The 26,287-nt window shown below is 40.3% G+C and overlaps 1 protein-coding gene and 1 non-coding gene across 13 annotated transcripts in view; one reads left to right on the top strand and one right to left on the bottom strand.

The window, feature by feature from the left end:
* Positions 1 to 26,287, top strand: part of NEK11 (NIMA related kinase 11) — a 282,586-nt gene that overhangs the window by 39,560 nt on the left and 216,739 nt on the right. For all 12 annotated transcript variants that reach the window (XM_070466776.1, XM_070466770.1, XM_070466765.1 and 9 more), the window contains exon 3: positions 19,417 to 19,582. In XM_070466776.1, coding sequence (XP_070322877.1) covers positions 19,417 to 19,582 — 166 coding nt within the window. The remainder of the gene's footprint in view (positions 1 to 19,416; positions 19,583 to 26,287) is intronic.
* On the bottom strand, positions 24,739 to 24,845 carry LOC139034872 (U6 spliceosomal RNA). Its single transcript, XR_011487451.1, has one exon. It is a non-coding gene; the product is annotated as a U6 spliceosomal RNA (small nuclear RNA).

Raw genomic sequence — 26,287 nt, 5'->3', positions numbered from 1 at the left:
TTTCAGTTGCATGAGCTGCTTATATGTTTTGAAGGTTAATCCTATGTCATTTGTTTCATTTGCTAATATTTTCTCCCATTCTGAGAGCTGTCTTTTTACCTGGTTTATAGTTTCCTTTGCTGTGCAAAAACTTTTAAGTTTAATTAGATACCAGTTGCTTATTTTTGTTTTTATTTATATTATTCCAGGAAGTGGGTCATAAGGATCTTGCTGTGATTTATGTTAATAAGTATGCTGCCTGTATTATCCTCTAGGAGTTTTATAGATTCTGGCCTTACATTTAGGTCTTTAATCCATTTTGAGTTTGTCTTTGTGTATGGTATTAGGAAGTGTTCTAATTTCATTCTTTTTCATGTAGCTGTCCAGTTTCCCCAGCACCACTTATTGAAGAGACCACCTTTTATCCATTGTATATTCTTGCCTCCTTTGTCGAAGATAAAATGTCCGTAGTTGCCTGGGTTTCTCTCTGGGCTTTCTATCTTGTTCCATTGGTCTATATTTCTATTTTTGTGGCAGCACCATACTATCTTGATGATTTTAGCTTTGTAGTGTAGTCTGAAATCAGGAAGGTTGATTCCTCCAGCTCCGTTCTTCTTTCTCAAGATTACTTTGACTGTTCAGGGTCTTTTATGTTTACATACGAATTGTGAAAGTTATTGTTCCAGTTTCATGAAAAATGCCATTGGTAATTTGATAGGAGTTGCTTTGAATCTGTAGATTACTTTTGGTAATATAGTGATTTTCATAGTATTGATTCTCCCAACCCGGGAGCATAGAACATCTCTCAATGTGTTTATGTTGTCTTTGATTTCTTTCAGTGTCTTAAATAGTTTTCTGTATATAACTCTTTTGTCTCCTTAGGTAGGTTTATTCCCAGGTATTTTTTGTTGCTGCTGTTGTTGCAATAGAAAATGAGATTGCTTCTTTAATTTCTCTTTCTGATTTTTCATTGTTAGTGTATAGGAATGCAAGTTATTTCTGTGTATTGATTTTGTATCCTGCAACTTTACTGATTTCATTGTTTAGCTCTAGTAATTTTCTGATCATATCTTTAGGGTTTTCTATGTATAGTATCATGTCATCTGCAAGGAGTGAGAGTTTCACATCTTCTTTTCTGATCTGAGTTCCTTTTGTTTATTCTTCTTCTCTGATTTCCATGGGTCAGACTTCAAAAACTATGTTGAATAATAGTGGTAAGAGTGGGCACCCTTGTCTTGTTCCTGATCTTAGAGGACATGCTTTCAGTTTTTCACCATTGAGAATAATTTTTGCTGTGGGTTTATCATATATAGCCTTTATCATGTTGATGTATGTTCCTTCTGTGCCCTTTTTTGGAAAAGTTTTTATAATAAATGGGTGCTGAATTTTGTTGAAAGTTTTTTCTGAATCTATTGAAATGATTATATGGTTTTTATTTTTCAGTTTGTTAATATGGTGTATAACACTGATTGATTTGCATATATTGAAGAATCCTGGCATCCCTGGGATAAACCCAACTTGATCATGGTGTCTCATCTTTTTAATGTGTTGCTGGATTCTGTTTGCTAGAATTCAGTTGAGGATTTTGGCATCTATGTTCATCAGTGATATTGGCCTGTAATTTTCTTTTTGGTGTGTGATGTCTTTATCTTGTTTTGGTATCAGGGAGATGGTGGCCTCATAGAATGAGTTTGGAATTTGGAAGTTTTCCTTCCTCTGGAATTTTTTGGAGAAAAGAGACACGGGTTTGATCCCTGTGTCAGGAAAACCTCCTGGGGAAAGGCATGGCAATTCACTCCAGTATACTTGCCTGGAGGATCCCATGGACAGAGGAGCTTGGGAGGCTATGATCCATTGGGTCACAAAGAGTCAGACATGACTGAAGTGACTTAGCAAGAAGCATAGGCATTAGTACTATTATTATGTTACTGTCAATTTCCCCTTTTATGTCAGTTAGTGTTTGCCTTATGTATTGAGGTGCTCCTATGTTGGGTGTGTAAATATTTACAATTGTTGTATCTTTTTCTTGGATTGATCTCTTGATCATTATATATTGTTTTTCCTTATCTCTTGTAATATTCTTTAAGATCTATTTTTTCTGATGTGTGCATTGCTACCTGACTTTCTTTTGATTTCCATTTGCATGGAATATATTTTTCCATCCTTTCACTTTCAGTCTGTATGAGTCTCTAGGTCTGAAGTGGGTCTCTTGTAGAGAGCATATATATGGGTCCTGTTTCTGTATCTATTCCATCAGTCTGTGTCTTTTGGTTGGAGTGTTTAATCCATTTACATTTCAGGTAATTATTGATATGTGTGGTTCTATTGGCATTTTCTTAATTGCTTTAGGTTTGTTTTTGTAGGTCTTTTTCTTCTTTTGTGTTTCCTAACTATAGAAGTTTCTTTAACATTTGTTGTAAAGCTGGCTTTGTGGTGCTAAATTCTCTTCTTTTGCTTGTCGTAAAGCTTTTGATTTCTCCATCAATTTTGAATGAGACCCTTGCCAGGTAATCTTGGTTGTAGATTTTTCCCTTTCAGTACTTTAAATATATCCTACCATTCTCTTCTGGTCTGCAGAGTTTCTTGTGAAAGATCAGTTGTTAATTGTATGGGGTTTCCTTTATATGTTATTTGTTTCTTTTTTCTTGCTGCTTTTATTATTCTTTCTTTGTATATGATATTTGTTAGGCTGATTAGTATGTGTCTTGAAGCATTTCTCCTTGGGTTTATCCTGTATGGGACTCTATGTGCTTCTTGGACTTGATTATTTCCTTTCCCATGTTAAGGAAGTTTTCAACTATAATCTCTTCAAAAATTTTCTGACCCTTTCTTTTTCTCTTCTGCTTCTGGGACCCCTATAATTTGAATATTGGTGTATTTAATATTGTCCCAGAGGTCTCTGAGAATATCCTCAATTATTTTCATTCTTTTTCCCTTTTTTCTGCTCTTCAACAATTAGTTCCACCATTCTTATTCTTTCCAGCTCACTTATTCATTCTTCTGTCTCAGTGATTCTGCTATTGATTCCTTCTAGAGTATTTTTACTTTCAGTAATTGTGTTGTTCATTTCTGTTTATTTATTCTTTATTTCTTCTAGATCCTTGTTAAGTGTGTTAATTGAGTCTTGCATCTTTTTCCATTCTATTTTCAAGGTTTTGGATATCTTTACTATTGTTATTCTGAATTCTCTTTCAAATAGTTTGCCCATTTCCTTTTTATTTGTTTGGTCTTTTGAGTTTTTACCTTGTTCCTTCATTTGCACCATATTTCTGTCTTTTCATTTTTCTTGTAACTTACTGTGTTTGGGTCTCGTTTTCCCAAGCTTTAGTATTGTATTCCTTCTTTCTTATGGTTCTTGCCCTCAGTGTGTGTGTTGGTCCAGTGGTTTATGTAGAGTTTGTGCTGGGAGTGACTAGTGTCTGTGTTCTGGTGGAGAAGGTGAATTGTTTCCCTCTGGTGGGAAGGGCCTGTGTGAGGTGGTATGTTTTATCATGTCTATGGGAAGTGGAAGCCTGTCTACTGGTGATTAGATTTGTGTTTTTGTCTTGCTTGTTGTTTAGGTGAGGTGTCTTGCATTGTGTGCTGCCAGCAGTTGTGTGATGCTTGATGTTGGATACAGGTGGAGGGCTTTGTGGGAGTTCTCACTAGTTAATACTACCTGGGATCACTTCTCTGACATTCTAGTGTCCAAAGGCTCACGCCTGATCTCTGGCTGGGGAACCAAGATTCCACAAGCTGTTTGTTATGGCATCGAAGGGAATTAAAACAAAACCAAACAAGAAACAACAACCAAACCCTAGACAAATGGTAAATATAAAATCAGAGAAATAATAGCAAAAACAAAGGAACACACACACACACACACACACACACAAAACCAAAATAGTCCAAAGGAAAAAAAGTGCAAGGGAGTGACCCAGCAAGCAAAGGAGACCAAAAATGATATTGACTGATTAAAAACAAAACTAACTAAAGCACAAATCAGAAAACAAGATCAAAGCAGAATGCCAACTGGGGATTAAAGGAAAGAAAATGAAATAAACTAACAAGCATGGTGAGATAAAGAAAGAAAGGAAGAAAAGAAAAGAAAAAAAAAGGAAAAGCTAAATAGAAGTATGTAAAAAGGATTATATATATTAAAGAATAACTGCAACAGGAAAAGAACAATAAGAAAAACAAAAAACTTAAAATAAGAAAAAACCCTCAGAGAATCACAAAAAGCCAACATAGAGGTAGAAGTATATAAAGGAAATAGAAAGTGGTATTGAAAAAAAGTTCTCAGAAGCTTCAAATTAACACACAGAAATCCCTTGCATTCCTATACATTAACAATGAGCAAACAGAAAGAGAAATTAAGGAAAAAATTCCATTCACTATTGCAATGAAAAGAATAAAATACTTAGAAATAAATCTACCTAATAAAACAAAAGACCTATATATGGAAAACAATAAAACACCGATGAAAGAAATCAAAGAGGACACAAATAGATGGAGAAATACACCGTGTCCATGGATCGGAAGAATCAATATAGTGAAAATGAGTATACTACCCAAAACAATCTATAGATTCAATGCAATCCCTATCAAGCTACCAACAGTATTTTTCAGAGAACTAGAACAAATAATTTCACAATTTGTATGGAAATACAAAAAACCTCAAATAGCCAAAGCAATCTTGAGAAAGAAGAATGGAACTGGAGGAATCAACCTGCCTGACTTCAGTCTCTACTACAAATCCACAGTCATCAAGACAGTGTGGTACTGGCACAAAGACAGAAATATAGATCAATGGAAAAAAATAGAAAGTCCAGAGATAAATCCACACACCTATGAACACCTTATCTTTGACACAGGAGGCAAGAATATACAGTGGAGAAAAGACAATCTCTTTAACAAGTGATGCTGGGAAAACTGGTCAACCACTTGTAAAAGAATGAAACTAGAACACTTTCTAACACCATACACAAAAATAAACTCAAAATGGATTAAAGATCTAAATGTAAGACCAGAAACTATAAAACTCCTAGAGGAGAACATAGGCAAAACACTCTCTGACATAAACCACAGCAGGATCCTCTATGACCCACCTCCCAGAATATTGGAAATAAAAGCAAAAATAAACAAATGGGACCTAATTAAAATTAAAAGCTTCTGCACAACAAAGGAAACTATAAGCAAGGTGAAAAGACAGCCTTCAGAATGGGAGAAAATAATAGCAAATGAAGCAATGGGCAAATAATTAATCTCAAAAATATACAAGCAACTCCTGAAGCTCGATTCCAGAAAAATAAAAGACCCAATCAAAAAAGTGGGCCAAAGAACTAAACAGATATTTCTGCAAAGAAGACATACAGATGGCTAACAAACACATGAAAAGATGCTCAACTTCACTCATTATCAGAGAAATGCAAATCAAAACCTCAATGAGGTACCATTACACGCTAGTCAGGATGGCTGCTATCCAAAAGTCTACAAGCAATAAATGCTGGAGAGGGTGTGGACAAAAGGGAACCCTCTTACACTGTTGGTGGGAATGCAAACTAGTACAGCCACTATGGAGAACAGTGTGGAGATTTCTTAAAAAACTAGGAATAGAACTGCCATATGACCCAGCAATCCCGCTGCTGGGCATACACACTGAGGAAACCAGACTTGAGAGAGACACGTGTACCCTGATATTCATCACAGCACTGTTTCTAATAGCCAGGATATGGAAGTAACCTAGAGGTCCATCAGCAGATGAATGGATAAGAAAGCTGTGGTACATATACACAATGGAATATTACTCAGCCATTAAAAAGAATACATTTGAATCTGTTCTAATGAGGTGGATGAAACTGGAGCCTATTATACAGAGTGAAGTAAGTCAGAAAGAAAAACACCAATACAGTATACTAACACATATATATGGAATTTAGAAAGATGGTAACAATAACCCTGTATGTGAGACAGCAAGAGAGACACAGATATATTGAACAGTCCTTTGGACTCTGTGGGAGAGGGCAAGGGTGGGATGATATGGGAGAATGGCATTGAAACATGTAAATTATCATATGTGAAATGAAACGTCAGTCCAGGCTTGATGCATGAGACAGGATGCTTGGGGCTGGCTCACTGGAATGGCCCAGAGGGATGGGATGGGGAGGGAGGTGGGAGGGGGATTCAGGATGAGGAACACGTGTACACCCATGGCAGATTCAAGTCAATTTATGGCAAAACCAATACAATGTTGTAAAGTAAAATAAATTAATTAATTTTAAAAAAGTTCTCAAAAGCTTCAAATTAGTAATAATAATAATAATAATAAAATCAACAACCACCATACAGAGGAAAAAAAAAAAAAGAGAAAAAAATCCAGAACCACCTACAGAATGAATCAAAATATAAGAATATTAATGAATGTTTTTCTCAGATCTCAGCCATCAGCATCCTTTCCTTCTCTGTGCACAGCACAATTTGAGAGGCACTGAGGCTTCCTCAGATATCATGCTTTATGAGTCTAAGAGTTCTTTTTTCTTTTACTATATGAACATGAAAACACTTTGATTGATCCTTGAATAAATTCCATACTCTTTAGAAACAGTGCTGGTGGAAAACCATGCTTAATACTCTTTTCCGTTGCCCTTTGTTCAGCGTGGTGGCTTGAGAAGCTGGCCTCCCTGCCGGGCTCCTGCAGACTCCTTGGGCAGGTGGGAAAGCTTGACACAGCTACCCTGTGAGATGCGGCAGACGTGGGTTTCCAGAGCATGTGTCTCAGCCAGGCTTCCCTCAGCCTCCTGACTGGATGATGAAGCCTTGTGGTGATCAGGGAGGGGCCAGCCCCAATTCCTCCATCCCTTCCTCTCCTTACACAGTCCATTGTGACTTTTTTGTGTGTTACAGATCAATGACTAAACCCATAAGCTGTCATTCAGCGAAACTGGCACCTTCTTGGTAGCAGATTTTTATTGGAGCTTTGTCAGTAGATTAAGCCCTAGCTTTCTGGTCATAAAAACAGATTTTTTTTTTCAGCATTGGCAAAACTCATCAAAAAAGTAAGACCCAAAAACCCAGTTGCTTAAATTCTCTAATGGGACTATGCTAATCCAGAGCTTTTGTTCCCTTCCTTTCTCTCTCAAAATTAAATGCAGCAACAAACTCTTTATGCTATAGTCAAAGAGAGAGTTTTAGCTTAAATCTTTAGAAGTACTGTGATGATGAAATAGAGAATCAAATGTGTTTACACAGTTGAGCTTTTTAAAAATACAAACTTTTTTCCATTTGGCTGTCTTCATGTTACCCTGAGGCCAGCCAGCACGTGCTACAAATATAATCAGATGACTTTATTTCACTGAAACCCTAGTTTTTTTTTTTGTTTGTTTGTTTTTTGTTTTTTGGTATTATTTTTGGAGCACCAACTTTCTTCTTGCTTGGATCTTAATTTAATTTTACTTTAGGGTTTATCCTTTGTTGGCTTTACCTAGTCTGGGAAATGGAGCTAATCAGTTTTTGTTGCTTCTTAAAACTCAATTTGTTATGTCTTGATTTCATGGTAGGCTTTGCATCACATCTGATTATCTCATTGAAATCTGCAGTTCTAGGATATTTGCAATATTCAAAATAAAACCTGACATGAATTATGCATTAGAATTTTGAATATTAACCTAACAGTAATTGTAAATTTGGAGCATAGAACAGTCGTAACAAGAGCTAACCTGATTATCTGCGGTAAATTATTCTTTCACGTCCTACTGACATTGTCATCCTTAATTTCCTAGCTGACTAAACAGGATCTTTGTTTGCTCTAAGATCAGTACCTTTCAAAGTGTGATAGAGCAAATGGGTGATTCATTGCATTGAATCTTATGTTCAGTTCAGTTCAGTCGCTCAGTCATGTCCAACTCTTTGCGACCCCATGGACTGCAGCATACCAGGCCTCTCTGTCCATTACCAACTCCTGGAGTTTACTCAAACTCATGTCCATTGAGTCAGTGATGCCATCCAACCATCTCATCCTCTGTCGTCCCCTTCTCCTCCAACCTTCAGTCTTTCCCAGAATCATGGTCTTTTCAAATGAGTCAGTTCTTATCATCAGTTGGCCAAAGTATTGGAGTTTCAGCTTCAGCATCAGTCTTTCCAACGAATATTCAGGACTGATTTCCTTTAGGATTGACTGGAATATTACATAGCCATAGAAAGAATGAAATAATGCAATTTACAGCAACGTGGCTGGCCCTAGAGATTGTTATGCTGAGTGAAGTGGGTCAGACAGAGACACAATATAATATTATTAATGTTTGAAATCTAAAGAAAAGTGGTACAAATGTACTTATCTACAAAGGAAATAGAGTTACAGATGTAGAAAACAGACTTATGGTTACCAGGGAGTGAGGCTGCAAGGAAGGATAAATTGGGAGATTGGGACTGACGTATACATACTACTATATGTAAAACAGATAACCAATAAGGACCTGCTGTATAGCATAGGGAACTCCACTCAATACTCTGTAACGACCTATATGGGAAAAGAATCTGAAAAAGAGTGAAAAGAGTGGATATATGTATGTGTGTAACTAAATCACTTTACAATAGTAAATGACACAACACTGTAAATCAACTATACTCCAATAAATTTTTTAAAAACACTGACAGTCAAAACAAAGCATTCAATCCTCAGAACTCTAATAGGTTGAGCTTCTCTGATGGATCTACTTGAGGGTCTTACTAGCTTTAACATTCTATAAATACATAAAATTCATTCCATGATTGGGAAAGAGGTTGAGTGAGGGAATAGGATTCGAAATGGGGCAGTTTTGTGCTTCTCCTGGGCCAAGTCATCCAGTGGGAGTTATCTCTGAGATGTTGTGAAACATCTAAGCATAACCATTTTCAGGTGAAGTATCTCTGCCATTTTTCTCTGTCTATGCAAATGTTACTATCACCTCCTGTGTGTAAGTCACTTCCAGTTGAGGGCCATTCCAGCAGTGATGTTAGGAAGCACATTTTTAGAAACTTTTCATTTTCTGGTGGATGCCCAACATGCAAGTTTTTATGCTTCCATAAGGGGAAAAATCATGAATAGGCATTGTGTCTCCCACCATCTATGCAACAGTGCTTAGTATGGTGTTAACTTAGATCATTTACGGGTCAATGAACATTGATGGAGCATCCATTATGTGCTAAGACTTGTGCTAGACACCAATGCTATAGAAAGGAGCAAAATGTAAATGTTCTCAGTCTGGATTTGGAGATCAAGAAATAAATATAAAAATACATAGTTGTCAGAGTGATAGTCACTATGGTGGAGGTAATGAATGAGCTGAATTTTGAAGCATGAGGAGTGCATAAGCTTGGTTCCATTCAGAGACATCAGGTCTGCCAGGTGCTGGGAATCCCCACTGAATGGACTTTGAGCTGACTTTGGGTGTCTGCAGGCCCATATGGAAGCTCATATTTGACTAGACGTTGTCCCAGGACCTAGCCCTGAGGGGTCAAGAGAGATTTCTCTTTCATAGATGCTTCTCATAATGCCGCCATGTGAATAAAAATCACCTGCACTTCTTGAAACTTTGTCCTACTTTCTTCTAAAAATTATGATCAGCTTTGTGCCTCTAACACCTAATGATAGCATCTGTAATTTCTTAAGTTTGAGGCTTCAGACTACGAAAAACAAAATAATTCCTTACATTAGCAACTTTTTCTATCTCCAGAGAATTATAGAAAAATGTATATATATTTTTATTTATTAAAATATGTTTTCTTAATTTGTGGATGGGAAGCAGGAGTGGAAAGAGACCAAATATTTTAGAAATTGTTTTTTTCCCTCAGTTATTTTCATCTCATACTTTTTTATTTGTATATTTTGTGTCATTTTTATTTTTTGATTCCTGGACTATCCATGCCCTTTACTTCACTCTTTCCCTCATTGTCCTTTATTTTAGAAACTTCCTATTTGCTATCACAACTCCAATGTCTCTACCCAAGGGAAGGAAAGAAACAGTTGTGGAATTTTAATTTTTCTGAATCCTGATACATTCTGATAACTGCTAAGATTTTGACATATGAGAATTTTGAATCAGTGAATAAAATTGTTTTCAAATTATTTAAAGAAATCCCATGTTATCTTAGTTTCCAGATTCACTAGCAACAGATAATTTCTAGTCCTTTATTCAAATACTTTTTTCTCACAATAGATCCATTTTTGTATAGTTCATTGTAGTTTACTTTGTCATGATTTTTTTTTTTTTTTTGAAGATTCGTATCAATGTTTAAAAAAAGAGCCAGGTTATCTTTTCTAGTTTAAGATAGGAGACTTAGCACTTTCTAAGGAAATAACACATAGCCCCTGTTCTCAAGGGGCTTCTCTCTGTTCTAATCTTTATGTACAACACAGCTAAACCTAACCTTCGTCCTTTGAGTTTTCACAGCCTGAAGTCTGTATAGATGAGTGGAATGTTCACCACAGTCTCCACTTCTGCTTGTAATCTCTTTTTAAAAAGTATCCTCTTTCTTCTTGTTGCAAAGTGTTGGTATGAGGCTATCTTTGGCCACCAGGATGGCTTCAAACTAAGAAAGACATATCTCCCTAGCAGAAAGTCCAGAGGGAGAGCAGATACTGGTGATGAAGTCAGCAGGGGTGCTGGTGCCTCTCCCCCACCCAGCCTGCTATCTCAGGGCAGTTCCTTCAGGATGCCAGCTGGCTGCCAAGGCTGAAGGACTTACAGCAAATGATAGCAGTGCAGAGAAGGAAGAAATGAGACTTTCCTCCCATGCTTCTCTTTTTTTATCAGTGAGGAGCATCTGTCCCAGAAAACCGTCATGAGACTTCCCATATCTCCCAGGTCAGAATTACACCACATGTCTAGACTGATCACTGGCAAGGGGTTACATGGTTGGCTTAGATCAATTACAAATCACCCAGGCACTGGGAGAGAGCCACCGGTGTCTCTTAATTAAGCCACAGTGTTTAATGACTTTGCTCAACTGTGTGAACAAGAAAGACAGAACTGTCTGACTATTGTTGGGAGGTGTGTGGGAGAAGGAGAGGGTGGAAGAGTCCTCACTGGTTCTGAAGAGAATTAGAATTGGCTCTATTACATCCCGGGTGGTAAAGATAACTTTGCCAGGCTGTGGAAAGGAGCTCCAGGATGCTGCTCATCATGAAGGGAACCCACTCATTTGTTGGCTGAAAGGAGAGGAAAGGGATGTTTGTTCTCAGTAAACTCTCAGGAGACAGTCTCAGCAGCTTTGGTGGAGACTGCGACTTAGACACAGGGAGGAGATGGCTAGCTGGCCATGAAGGCACAGATACACAGCCTCTCAGCCCATATCAATTCATGCTCACTCATGGATTCCTGGGCTCAGCCATGGACTCTCTGTCAAGCCGTTGGAGGGGGCTTTGCACAGCAGAGCCGTTACTTTGTCTCTTCCCCATGTGACTTCCAAGAAACCCCCTGGGAAAAGGCTGGTTGGGGTCTGTCCAAAATCCAACTCTGTTCTTGCACTGACACCAGAGGTTCCCTGCGGACAGCCTCCACTGAGCACCAATGCCGTTTCCAGCCTTGAGATGTGTGTTCAAGCCATTTCTGTTTTTTAAGTTTGCACAGATAGGAAAAGTCATTGAATTCACATGATTACTAGATACTTTTTATTCAGGCAATATTTATCTTCAAAACCCCTACTTCTAAAGTTTCTGTTTACTCTTTTTTGTTCCTTAAAAATAAAAGGCAACTTGTGTAATTTGTTAGGATACCAGCATTGAAACACTGCATGGAACTTGTCACCACAAATGAAAATATAATCTAAACAGGAGCCAGGAATAGCATATTTGCCAAACAAAAATATCTGAAATACTTCTGCTCTTATTTGTTCTTCATTTTTATCTGTATTATTATTATTAAGTTTTTATTATCTGTACATAATACTCCTATATGCTGCTAATGTGTTTGTAAACTAAGTCTTGAAAAGCATTGTTGTTTAGTTGCTACGTCATGTCTGACCCTTTGCAACCCCATGGACTGCAGCATGCCAGGCTTCCCTGTCCAGTACAATCTCCCAGAGTTTGCTCAAACTCATGTTCATTGAGTTGGTGATGCTATCCAAACCATTTCATCCTCTGTCACCCCCTTCTCCTCCTGCCCTCAATCTTTCCCAACTCCAGGGTCTTTTCCAATGAGTTGGCTCTTTGCATCAGGTGGCCAAAGTATTGGAGCTTCAGCCTCAGCATCAGTTCTTCCGATTAATATTTAGGGTTGATCTTCTTTAGGATTGACTGGTTTGATCTTGCAGTCCAAAGGACTCTCGAGAGTCTTCTCCAGCACCACAATTCAATTCTTCAGCACTCAGCTTTCTTTATGGTCCAACTCTTACATCCATATATGACTACTGGAAAAGCATAAGAGATGGAATTTACCTGTAGGTTCTAATTGATTTGCGCTTTTATTATTCTGTATAAGAGCTTCCTTGATAGCTCAGTTGGTAAAGAATTCCCGGTTTGATTCCTGGGTCAGGAAGATCCACTGGAGAAGGGATAGGCTACCCACTCCAGTATTCTTGGGCTTCCCTTGTGGCTCAGCTGGTAAAGAATCTGCCTGGAATGTGGGAGACCTGGGTTCGATCCCTGTGTTGGGAAGATGCCCTGGAGAAGGGAAAGGCTACCCACTCCAGTATTCTGGCCTGGAGAATTCCATGGACTGTATAGTCCATGGGGTCCAAAGAGTCGGGCTTGACTGAGTGACTTTCACTTTCTTTCACTTTATTCAGTGTTACCAGCAGTGTGTCTCAGAATCATGCGTGCATGCTAAATCACTTCAGTCTTGTCTGACTCTTTGCGACCCCGTGGACTGTAGCCCTCCAGGCTCCTCTGTCCATGGGATTCTCCAGGCAACAATACTGGAGTGGGTTGCCATGCCCTCCTCCAGGGGACCTTCCCGACCCAGGGATCAAACCTGGTCTTCTATGCCTCCTGCATTGGCAGGCATGTTCTTTAACACTACTGCCACCTGGGAAACCCTCAGAATCACTATATCCTAACTCTCTTCAGGTGTATTGATAAAATAGAGCAGCATTTAAATGGAGGAAGCTTCCTCTTTTCATCCTTGTGGAAGATATTGTTGGGGCCCACCTGTCCCCTGGCTGATTAGCATTTCCTGTTCATGGACCCAACGTCCACCTGCCTCACGGGCAGCTCTGCCCGAGGCATCCCTGGCTGTCGGGGCCTCTGTGCTCCAGCCGGGGAATTGATACTCACAGGAGCAGTCTGAGCCGGTAGAGGAAGGGAGCAGGTCCCTGCCCTTGGGCAGAGGAGCCCAGAGGTGTGTTCTATGCTTGCACCCAGGGTTCTTCCGCAGAGTTAAGCCCCAGTTGTCCACAGTGATAACTGGCTTGATAACAGGCCCTTGAATGGCTCCCCTTCGTTTACTTCACTTTCCTACCCACCTGTTACTGCCTGGATTGATGACCTGCTTCATATCCTGTCTCAGTATTTGCTTCCTGGGGACACCAAACTGAGAGAGTTCTCTAGAACAGAGCATGGCTCAATACCCACGTTATCTTTTAAAATCTAGTTATATAAAGCTCAAATGCTTTTGAGGTGGGGGTAAAAATTGGGATAGATGAATGGCAGGGGGAAGGGAGGAAGGAGTAGTTTATGAAGCTGCCAGTTTTTTAGGTCTTTTAAGAAACACCCCTTCCTGTAACATTTTTATTCCACATTCCATAATGCATACTGTGGTTGTGCGTGTTTGTATATGCATTACTCTAAAGAATGATATATAAATGCTGAAATTCTCAAGTAGTTTTCTTTTTTCGAAAAATCACACGCTTATTAACGCTCATAGCCTATTCAGATAATGCAAACAGACCTCCCTCTGCAGACTGTAGGTTTATAGAGGGCAAATAGTGTGTGTTAGTTGCTCAGTCCTGCCCGACTCTTTGTGATTCCCTGGACTGCAGCCCACCAGGCTCCTCTGTCTGTGGGATTTTCCAGGCAAGGTTTGTAGAGGGCAAATAGTAAAGAATGGTAAATTCATGTCTTATGCTCCTTGCAATCCACCTGGGGAGAAGGCAATTCAGCTAACTACAAAGTAGTTTCTGTGTGCAAAAGTGAATGTCCTGGGGCCCCAGTCTATAGATTTTGTCTTTTTTCTTTTCTCAAAGGAGGGTTAGAGGTCCTCACCCCAGTCCCTGTCTCTATTATTGCATCTATCATGAAGTTGTTCAACTATTTTTACATTTGTTGGCATTCCCCACGATTCTGAGCTTTCTTGGAGGGCAGGAGTTTTGTCCTTTCCATCTTTGTATCTGTGTTTTATTCTTCATCTTTGTGTCCCCAGGATATGACATTGTGTTTGGCATGTTGATAGCAGTCAATAGATGGTGAAATAACAGAAACAGGGAACTTTTGATGTGAGGGTATTTGGCAGTGGCTGCCTGGTGCCTTGTGTGGACCCTGAAGTCAGGCTCAGCAGAACTTTGCTCCTGAGTTGCTGGTGTCTGCTGCGGGCACCTGTCCCTGCATTGTATGGTGATGTCATCTGAGCCCCTTCTGTGTCCCAAACCTGCAACATGCCTGTGATCAGGGGTGCGGAGGAAAAGACCAGAAGAATCAGAGTTTTTGCCCTGAAACAAACTGGAGTCGGGAATTTAATTGTTAAAAACAAAGGCGGCTCATAGATTATAGCATATGATGATGATCTATAAAATAATTTTATCCTTTTCTCTGACCATAGACATTAAAAATGTTTCTGAATTACTGAAAGGAAAAACAACTGAAATGAAATAAAATTCCACCTGCGGTATAGTCTCCACTAACACCTACGATTTTTTTCAGCTACTTCTTTAGGTACCTTTAGTTCCTGGCTTTTCCATTTTTTGTTAATGTGCCATGTTTTTGAATAAATATCACTCTGCCATTTTTCATGTCCCTTTAGATTTTAAAGGGGATTAAATAATTTTTAAAAGGATGTTTGTCCACTCTTATGATCCTTCTACCCATAAATGGCCCTAAATCCCTCAGAAGATCCTAAGTTTTAAGACACAAATAAAGGAACAAAAATTAACCTAAATGGGTCAGAGTTTTGGAGGCTCAGTTTTAATTATCTCAAAGTAAGAGCTTCATGGGACTAGCTCACGGTGCTTCTGTGACACATAATCATGTGGGTCAGGACTCCAGATGCAGATATGAGCATCCACCCCCTACACAGCGGAGCAGAAGGGGATGTGTGCTGAACATAGATGGCTCTCACAGCTGAGGGGGCTGTGGGTCAGTGAAGGCCAAATTTCCAGGGACATCAGCCGGAACCACGCCGTGGAAGTGGCCCACTACCACTGCCCCCAAGCCCACGCCATTTCTTAGGATGGTGTGTGTGTGGGGGTCCTGTGCCCACCCTGTCCCTCCACAAGCTTGCCCCCAAGGCAGGGTCCCAGGTTGGTCCAATTGACTGGCAGAACCTATGTCCCACATTGGCATCCCAACTCAAGGCAGGCAGGAGATGGAGGAATTGCTTGCTGTCTGTTTGCTTTTATCTATGGAAGGCAGGACCCACAGCCCAGGGATCTACTACAATGTAAAGAGGCTGTCTAAAGACGCTGTTGCGGCTAACATGACAGATGTCTGCTACGATAATATCTTGTGAAAATAGCAGGCAAATTGTCTAAACTGCTTGGCCTCTAGTGTTAAAAAAATGTGTAGCAAAAAGATGAGAAGAAAATATACAAAATTGTTAATGGTGATTATCTTTGTGGTGGATTGTGGTCTATGTTTTGTTTTCAAATTTTTCTATAATAAAGCTATATTTTCTTATAAGCTAGAAAAATAAGAGCTGACCATTAAAGAAAGGATTAGTTCAAATAATTGCTGCCTTGCTAGATGGATGAAAACTCCTGGAAGTCCTGAGCAGATTGAATAATCTGTTAAATAGGTGAATATTTGAATTTTTTTAAAAAGCAAAAAGTTACTCTTATTTAAACTGAGGTCAAAATCTATTTCCTGTGACTTTGCCCTCAGTGGGTGCAGTAGATGTTGATCAAATTAGAGAGTCATGGCAGCTTAAATCAGGAGGGCCTCAAGCATCACTCACCCTAATTTTATAGCACCCATCTCGGTTTGAGGTTTTAGAAAATACAAACATAGACACACATTTGTGCACACTGATCTGTCGGCTTCTCCAAGACACCCAAGGGCAGGGGTCATGAATCCTCAGAGCTCACTACACCACAGACACACAGCAGGTGCTTCTGCACTCCTCACTGAGGTTCCAGAGTTCTTAGGCCATTTGGCTTACTTGCCCGTTGAAGATCTTTCCTGCACTCCTATCCCTTTCTGGACACAAGGAAGTGTGCAGTTCCTGCTTTGGAAAGACAGCCATGACTTCTGCTCTGGGGCTCCTCTCCCCATCTGGAGTTCTGTTCCTCCCCCTCTGGACCTAGTTTGGGGAGCATGAACTATTTTCAAGGGCTCAGTGTACCTAATGTTCTTGCCCCTGCTCCATCTGGTTCTGAGGGTCTCTTTCTCACTTCGGGCAGGGAGGACCCTCATCCCATTGGTCAGGGGCTCCTTCAGATCTTTTCTCTTTGACCTTGGTCTCTCCTTGGAGAATCAAAAGCTGAGGATTTGACTCATGTTCTCTGTAGTTTGTGGTGTCATCTTTTTCCTGACACAGCCTATGCTGCTTGTTCAATGGGAAATATATGAAAGGCTATAGGGAGATTTGGGGGAAAACAACCCTGAACATCTCAAAGATATCACCTACCCCATCTATATGGAAGGTGGGCCAGTTTGACGGGAGTGAAATTAGCTATAGTTATCCAGATTTCCAGTCACTCTCCGAAGTTTGTCAGTTCACTAGTGATTCTAGAAAGAAACATTGCCGCTCAGGTCAGGAAAGAGAACAAAAACTTTGCAAATTAGTGAGTCTGAGGGGGTGCCTGTCTTTGCAGCCGCTAAAAAGTTTCTCCCAAACAGCTGAAGTTCTGATAAAATAAATATCTGTCATGTTACTTAGCAGTGGGTGACAGACTGAGTGTCACTGAGCACGGGCAAGCTTCTTGACTTGGTAAGTTTCTTTGCTCTTCTCAGCTGATACGACTCTCACACTATGTGACATGCAATGAGTTTCCTCCATCAGTTTTAGGTAAGAAAGGTCAAATATCTTTGCTTCTGCTAAAGATGATTGTATTAGATGTTACCTGCCTTGATAGCCCTTCCTTCATCTGCAAAGCTGTGGACAAATGAGATTCGATGCTTTATCATCAGGTTGCCAGATGGGGCTCAGATAACTATATGTAAAATCCCATGCTGTGTTGCACAGTAGTTGATGTTTGCAAGGAAAAAGTAAGTATCTTAAAGCTTTTGATAGCATTTGTTCCTTCCCAGTAAGAGAATATTGCAGGTTTGTGTGTGATTTTGTAAAGCCATGCATGTTAACCACTGTGACTTTTACAACTGCAAGTTGGCTGGGACGTGGTGAGTACTGGAAAAACACCATGAAGATGTCATTTGGCTGTAGCTTTGTCATCTTCAGGGATTACAGGAGAACACCTGCATCTGTCATTTCAAGCCCCTTTATTATACCAACAGTTTGAGACGCCACTCTTAATAACATGAGGTCATTTTAAACCAAATTCTTGCTAGAACAGTCTCTCTGTAGAACACGATACCAAGCAAGAATTTCTCTAGAATCCACCCTATTATCAAGTAGGGGTCCAGTAGGGTGTTCAAGACCCAGCAAAACCCATGTGATAGCCCCTGTCTGATGTGACTGGAGGTGGTCCTTGGTTATATAAGGGAACAACTTTAAAATGATGAAATGGCATAACTGAAACATTTATCCTCAATTTAAGGAAAATATTATTGTACATTTTCTCTCATTTTTTGATGTGCAGCCAATGTCTAATGTCCTTTCATGAGAGGTCACTTCATCTTTTTTGCATAAACTTGATTAAGTTTTCTAAGTTTACCTTCTTTAAAATGAAATGAAAATTTAGCAATCTCAGTTCAGAATGCTAGATTTTTACATTTTTAGATCAATGTTTTAAAACTATCTTAACAGTTACTTAGCAATTTTGTTTGCAACTTGTCATTATTAATCACTGTGGTAAACAGTTGACCTAGATTTTCTAGCAGAGACAACACTCACTCACCCTTCATCAGTTTGTCACGTTTAAGTTACAGATTTATAATACTGGGCACAGGGGGCACAAACAAGTTTGGGAATAGACGCTGTGACTTGGGTAAATACATGTCTCAACTGGAAGGTGGTCCAGAGAGTGCCTGCTGGCTGCAGCATCCCCAGTACAAACAAAGGCAGCCCTGGGCATCTGTTAGAAAGGACTGCAGAGCTCTGGTTAATCTAGGATTTGGTTATAGGGCCTTTAATTAAGAGTTTCTACTATAAATACATTTTCATTAATATGTATAGATAGAAACTCTCAAATAACATTACTACAAAATGTATTCTAGTACAGGTCCTGCAGAACTTATCTTAATGAACAGCTAAGGCTCACTTCTAATCAGTGGAATCTGTCTGCACACATAATTGGTGCACTGAAGTGCTTCTTCCTGGCAATCTGTTTACACTGTGGCACTGTAATTGGTTTGTTCATCAGTCTTTCTTTCGGTAGATGGGAAGAGATAATGTTTTGGTCCACTCCTCATTAGTTATAAGAAATTTTAAATTAATAAATTGGAAATATGATGAGCTCTTGTTCCATTTATACATGCTTGAATACCTCTGTCAATGTTTTTATATTTTTTTCTTCTCCTAAATACTGGTAGCTCCTAAATACTCCTATGATATGCTAAGTATGATATGCTAAGGGAAGTTTTAAAAAGAAAATAAATAGATATTTATTCTGCTGATACTGAGTTGATTTGGAAAATTTTAGAGCTGAGAGAAAAAGAGAAGCATGTGTATTTATATACGCAGAGTCAGAGAGGAAAGGAGAAAGTCAAAAAGAGAATCAGATGCAGAGACACAGCGACAGATTTTATAATTATATTCACACACACAAATATATATATGTATTAATATACAGTGTGTGAGAGAGAAAGAGAAACACCAAAATAGGAATAGTGAGAGAAATAGAAAAGTAGACAGAAACAGGAAAGCAGATAAGGAGATGCAGGAAATACACAAGGAGAGAAAGACAGAAATAGAGATGTCCTGAGAGGCAAAGAGAAATGGAGACACCTAGCGGCTGAGGGAGAGCCGCCTCAGCCATGCCCATTGCAAGCTTATTTCTGTCTCTGCTGGTGTGAGCAGAGGGGAGGGCGGCAGGTGCAGAGGGCCCCACCAGGACAGAGGCAGGCCAGGTCGCCAGGAGTCACAGGCCGGAGCAGACTTCTGAGTAGGTTATGGCCTGGGCATTAATTAGATGGTCCTGTACCACTATTCATATCTCTTAAATGTGTATTTTAGTTCTAAATGTATTAAAAAAAATTTTTTTTTTTGGCTGCAGAAAGGTACTGAAGGAAATCTGTATTGGAGAACTCAATCCAAATGAGACTGTGCAGGCCACTTTGGAGGCCCAGCTCCTTTCCAAGCTGAATCACCCAGCTATTGTCAAGTTCCATGCAAACTTTGTGGAGCAGGATAAGTTCTGCATTATCACAGAGTATTGTGAGGTGAGACTCTCCTTCTGATTTTGAAATCTTAATAAAAATCTGTTTCATAGTAAAAAGCTGTCTGTAAAGATATACCTAAGAAGTTGAATGAGCCAGCCATAAAGTGAATATAAATATTTACCTGGGATAGGGTGTCTTGCTGCTAAGAGTGATCGAACTGTTTCTGACCAAGGGTTTCTTTTTGGGGGGAAATTCAGAATCAATGTCTTTTAAGGAGGAATTGCTGCATAGAAATGATCCAGCATTTTTTTGGTGTGTGTGGGGGGTGCACCCTTCAGCCTCTGACAATGGTTCGATTATTAGATGGACATTTAAAGCCACATCAGAGGCCTGGGCAGAGCAGAGGGACTTGGCCTGAGTCCTGAACTCTAGCTCTGTGGTTCATTTTCCCCAGTGGGAACTTGGAAGTGGGAATACAGCTCATTTTCCCCATTAAAAGTCTTCATGTTAACTGACTTGTGATTCATGGCTTCAGGTATTTGCAGTTTTCCCTGCCATTCCATGTTCCCCCCAAGTGATAATAGTTGTGCATTTTACCGAGCCCCAAGTGAATATGAAGTTGCTGAGAAAGGTGCCAGGGGTGAGGCTGGCAAGGTGTAGTGTAATGTGGGTCTATGTGTTCACTCCTGGAGACTAGAGAGAGGGGAGTTACAGGAGTTGGGTCAGAAAGAGAATACCCAAACTTGACCCTGCTCAGGAAGTATCTCCTAGAACATTACGAGAGCTAGCGTAAGTCAAATGCGACTTCAAAGAATCTTGTGTTTAGAATGTGTTCAGTTCATCATCTGGGTGTGGCTGGAGCCCAAGAGAAATGATGCTAGGAAGAAAGAAGATGCTCTTTAGGGTGGGTGGCAGGCCTGTTTGGCTCAGAGAGTGCTGGGTATTAGAGATGCAGAAGAGGGAGGAGAAGCAACTCAGAAGGAGTAAAGATAGCAACAAAATTCAGCCTTGATTTGCTTTACACAGTAGCTGGTGTGTCATCCGAAATGAAACCACTAGCCAAGTTCGAATCTTTGAAAGTTTATTACTGTCCAGGTCTTAGCTATTCCCCTTCAGGACAGTCTTCCTGGCACAGCCTTGCTGTGAGTTTGCCCATCAAATCTTGTTCCTCCTCTGCTTGAAGGAGAAGGAGGGGGAAAAAAGAAAATTAACCAGAATATTTGAGTGATTATTTCTCCTTCATCCAGTGGATTGTTAAGAAAAATCAGTAAAATGATGAGGTGTACAGAATGTGACTGAGAACACCTACTCCAGCAATTATGTCACTGATCCATACAAAACCCAGGGATTTACAAGTGTAGCTACACTCTGATCCATCAGCCATAATTTAATAATTTTTTCTTTTTGCCCCATTCAGTTTAATAAACTATCTTCTGTGGTAAACAGCTGACTCCTATTGCTTTTACTGTTACTGGTACCTCTGCTGCTGCTTTCAGCACACTGAATTTTCCACAGAGACTTTCTCAGTTGTAAAATATTTTTCACTGTAGTGAGAACTGTTCAGTGGAACTTTGTGTGATGATAATGCTCAATATTTGTGCTGTCCAATATGGTAGTTGCTAGTCACATATGACTCTGGCACCTGCTGAAGTATGGCTAATGTGGTTGAGGAGTTGAATGTCAAACTTTATTTAAATTAATTTAAATGTAAATAACTAGGTGTAGCTAGTGGCTACCATATTTAACAGATCTTGATGATAAACTATAACTTTCTTTCCTTATATTAATTTTTAATTATTAATTTAAATGTAATTTGTAGCTACTAGAAAAGTTATAAAACACAGTGAACTCCCAGATATCCTCCATCCAGATTTCAGTTCAGTTCAGTTCAGTTGCTCAGTTGTGTCCAACACTTTGCGACCCTATGGACTGCAGCATGCCAGGCCTCCCTGTCCATCACCAACTCCTGGAGTTTACTCAAACTCATGTCCATTGAGTCGGTGATGCCATCTAACCATCTCATCCTCTGTTGTCCCCTTCTCCTCCCACCTTCAGTCTTTCCCAGCATCAGGGTCTTTTCAAGTGAGTCAGTTGTTTGCATCAGGTGGCCAAAGTATTGGAGTTTCAGCTTCAACATCAGTCCTTCCAATGACTATTCAGGACTGATTTTCTTTAGGATGGACTGGTTGGATCTCCATGCAGTCCAAGGGACTCTCAAGAGTCTTCTCCAACACCACAGTTCAAAAACATCAATTCTTTGGCACTCAGCTTTCTTTACAGTCCAGCTCTCACATCCATACGTGACTACTGAAAAAACTATAGCCTTGACTAGACGGACCTTTGTTGGCAAAGTAATGTCTCTGCTTTTTAATATGCTATCTAGGCTGGTCATCACTTTTCTTCCAAGGAGCAAGCGTTTTTAAATTTCATGGCTACAGTTACCATCTGCAGTGATTTTGGAGCCCAGAAAAATAAAGTCTGTCACTGTTTCCACTGTTTCCCCATCTATTTGCCATGAAGTGATGGGACCAGATGCTATGATCTTAGTTTTCTGAATGTTGAGTTTTAAAGCCAACTTTTTCACTCTGCTCTTTCAAGGCATGGCATGGCACAAATAAACTAAAACCATTTTAAAGGGGTGAATTTTATGACGTGGGAATTATATCTCAGGTAAAGAGGGGAAAAGTCCCATTGGCCTGCTTCCCCACAGGATCTAATCTTTCTTGTAACAATTCCATATACATAACTTCTGAAGCCCCTGCAAGGGACATGCCTGATTACAAGTCACCATGCTCAGGGAAGCCCAAGACTGGACATCCACATCTGGTGAGTACAATTAATTTATCATTTAAGTCTAGATGCAACTTTACAAGAGACATTCTCATCATGTTAAGTAGCACAACTGACTAGAGTTGACCATAGGTCAGATTCCAAACAGGGATTTATTAAAACTTTACCCATACCGATAAAAAAAAGTGCAGTCCAAGGAGTAAGCGTCTTTTAATTTCATCCAGGTTTACCAGTTGTTATTTCCCACATTTGCTTTATTATTCTGTTTATCTGTCTGTCTATCTACTTTTTTTCCTGAGTAAGTTGCAGCTGAGAGTAAGTTGCAGCCACGTTGCCCCTTTGTCCTAAATCCTCCTGTGGGTGTTTTCTAAGACTAAGGATATTTCCTTGACCTAACTACAGTACAAAGATCAAACTCAGGAAATGAACATTGATGCAATGCTAGTGTGTCTCAGTGTGCGACCCCATACCAGCAGCATCAGCATCGTGTGGCATCTTTACTGAGAGATAAGATTGTTAGCTCCCACCTCAGCCATAATGAATCTGGGAATTCTGGGGGTGAGGTCTGGCCATCTGTGCTTTGCCAAGCCCACCAGGTGAGGCTGAAGCACACTGCAATTTGGGAAACACCCATCTAACCCACAATTCACACTCAAATTGAGCCCATCTGTCCCAAGTATATCTTTAAAAAGGACATTTCGGTAGGAATTTTTTTCTCCCGCAGGATCCAATCCGGGATCATCTGTGTTACTTTTTAAACGCTGGTGGTTTCCGCAGGCAAAGCTGCGGCTCCCACCCCTGGGGCGTTGCCATGGTAACGGCCTTGGCCGACAGCCAGGGAACAGCTGCGGGGCTTCCTGGCTCCACCTGCTGAGCTGTCAGCACTCTCCTGACTCAGAGGGATGACGGCGTGTGGGTCGCTATTTCTCCTTGCTAACCGAGATATTTCTCATCTTCGCACCCAAACTTGATCTTAACTCACAGAAGCCTGGTATTATCCTCTTTTTATTGAGGTAAAATAATAATATTGGAAATGGCAGATGGCCAGACTTGCAGCTCATAGGAAAATGTTATCACCATTGAAATAGCTGGTGGTTTTTAATCTCCAAGTTTCCTCCTCTGTAATTTAATCTGAGGCTTTTCAAGATTGAAATACATATAAATGCATTCACAAGATCCCTTATATTCACCACCCAATGCTTTGGACTCATCACATCAGGTTATGAGTGTTGTGTTGTTTAGTTCAACATGCTGTCTGGTTCTTTGTGACCCCAGGGACTGTAGCCTGCCAGGCTTCTCTGTCAATGCAATATCCCAGGCAAGAATACTGGAGTGGGTTGCCATTTCCTTTTTTAGGGGATCTTCCTGGCCTAGGGATTGAACCTGAGTCTCCTACATTGCAGGCAGATTCTTTACTGCAGAACCACCGGAGAAGACCAATTATGAATGTAAAGCAAATAACCTGATTCTCACAACTTCCTGTCATGATGTAACCAAATCTTTAATGGGGAATAATACCCAAACTACAAAAGTGACAGAATATTTCAAATATTGGTGTCTTTATTCTCTTCCAGCCACGGAAATGGGACTACTTGCTGTCCTCTGCCTCCTCTCCACAGTTTCACACCTCTTCATTTGTGCCCTTTCAGAACATCCTTCCTCCTGGCTCCAAGTTTTCAGTTCCCACCCATCCTCCCAGGCCCTGTGAAATGCCATCCCCTCTACACTCAGTTGTGTCCGACTCTTTGGGACCTCATGAACTGCAGCACGCCAGGCCTCCCTGTCCATCACCAACGCCTGGAGTCACCCAAACCCATGTCCATTGTGTCGGTGATGCCATCCAACCATCTCATCCTCTGTCATCCCCTTCTCCTCCTGCCCTCAATGCTTCCCAGCATCAGGGTCTTTTCAAATGAGTCAGCTCTCTGCGTGAGGTAGCCAAAGTATTGGAGTTTCAGCTTCAACATCAGTCCCTTCAATGAATACAAGGAACTGATCTCCTTGAGGATGGGCTGGTTGGATCTCCTTGCAGTCCAAGGGACTCTCAAGAGTCTTCTCCAACACCACAGCTCAAAAGCATCAATTCTTCTGCGCTCAGCTTTCTTTATAGTCCAACTCTCACATCCATACATGACTACTGGAAAAACCATAGCCTTGACTAGACGGACCTTGTTGGCAAAGTAATGTCTCTGCTTTTTATTTATTTATTTATTTTTGGATGGTTGACTTTTTTTTTTAATTTGAGACTACTGGTTCTAGTAATAGTCTTCGTAGTTCTTAGGGTTCAGGCAATAAAGGATGGCACCCCCAAATGAAAATATAGTTGCACCCCAGGCCAGGCCATAACCCCAGTTGAACTCATGGTAAATTTTCAAGCTCACAGTTTCAATGAACTTGATTGGGTAAAGAACCAGGCTGCAAACCTGAAAAATATGGAATGCTTCACGAATTTGCGTGTCATCCTTGTGCAGGGGCCATGTTAATCTTCTCTGCATCATTCCAATTTTAGTAAATGTGCTGCCGAAGTGAGCACTGTCTCTGCTTTTTAATATGCTGTCTAGGTTGGTCATACCTTTCCTTCCAAGGAGTAAGTGTTACATCAAAAAAGCACTGTTCAGTGCAGTTCATGGCTGCAATCACCATCTGCAGTGATTTTGGAGCCCAGAAAAATAAAGTCAGCCATTGTTTCCACTGTTTCCCCATCTATTTGCCATGAATTGATGGGACTGGATGCCATGTTCTTAGTTTTCTGAATGCTGAACTTTAAGCCAACTTTTTCTCTCTCTTTCACTTTCATCAAGATCTTTAGTTCTTCTTCACTTTCTGCCATAAGGGTGGTGTCATCTGCATATCTGAGGTTATTGATATTTCTCCTGGCAATCTTGATTCCAGCTTGTGCTTCCTCCAGCCCATTGTTTCTCATGATGTACTCTGCATAGAAGTTAAATAAGCAGGGTGACAATATATAGCCTTGATGTACTCCTTTTCCTATTTGGAGCCAGTCTGTTGTTCCATGTCCAGTTCTAACTGTTGCTTCCTGATCTGCATACAGGTTTCTCAGAGGAAGGTCAGGTGGTCTGGTATTCCCATCTCTTTCAGAATTTTCCACAGTTTATTGTGATCCACACAGTCAAAGGCTTTGGCATAGTCAATAAAGCAGAAATAGATATTTTTCTGGAACTCTCTTGCTTTTTTGATGATACAGAGGATGTTGGCAATTTGATCTCTGGTTCCTCTGCCTTTTCTAAAACCAGCTTGAACATCTGGAAGTTCACGGTTCACATATTGCTGAAGTCTGGCTTGGAGAATTTTGAGCATTACTTTACTAGTGTGTGAGATGAGTGCAATTGTGCCATAGTTTGAGCATTCTCTGGCATTACCTTTCTTTGGGATTGGAATGAAACTGGCCTTTTCCAGTCCTATGGCTACTGCTGAGTTTTCCAAATTTGCTGCCATATTGAATGCAGCACTTTCACAGTATCATCTTTTAGAATTTGAAATAGCTCGACTGGAATTCCATCGCCTCCACTAGCTTTGTTCATAGTGATGCTTCCTAAGGCAAACCAATCAATATCACGGTAATCCAAGTTTATGCCCCGACCAGTAATGCTGAAGAAGCTGAAGGTAAATAGTTCTATGAAGACCTACAAGACCTGATAGAACTAACACAGAAAAAAGATGTCCTTTTCATTATACGGGACTAGAATGCAAAAGTAGGATGTCAAGAAACACCTGGAGTAACAGGCAAATTTGACCTTGGAGTACAGAATGAAGCAGGGCAAAGGCTAATAGAGTTATGCCAAATGAACACACTGGTCATAGCAAACACCCTCTTCCAACAGCACAGGAGAAGACTCTACACATGGACATCACCAGATGGTCAATACTGAAATCAGATTGATTATATTCTTTGCAGCCAAAGATGGAGAAGCTCTAAACAGTCAGCAAAAACAAGACCTGGAGCTGACTGTGGCT

The sequence above is a fragment of the Odocoileus virginianus genome, chromosome 4, assembly GCF_023699985.2.
Source record: "Odocoileus virginianus isolate 20LAN1187 ecotype Illinois chromosome 4, Ovbor_1.2, whole genome shotgun sequence".
NCBI lineage: Eukaryota > Metazoa > Chordata > Mammalia > Artiodactyla > Cervidae > Odocoileus > Odocoileus virginianus.
The sequence above is the reverse complement of the archived record's forward strand: the minus strand, read 5'-3'. Positions and strand labels throughout refer to the sequence as shown.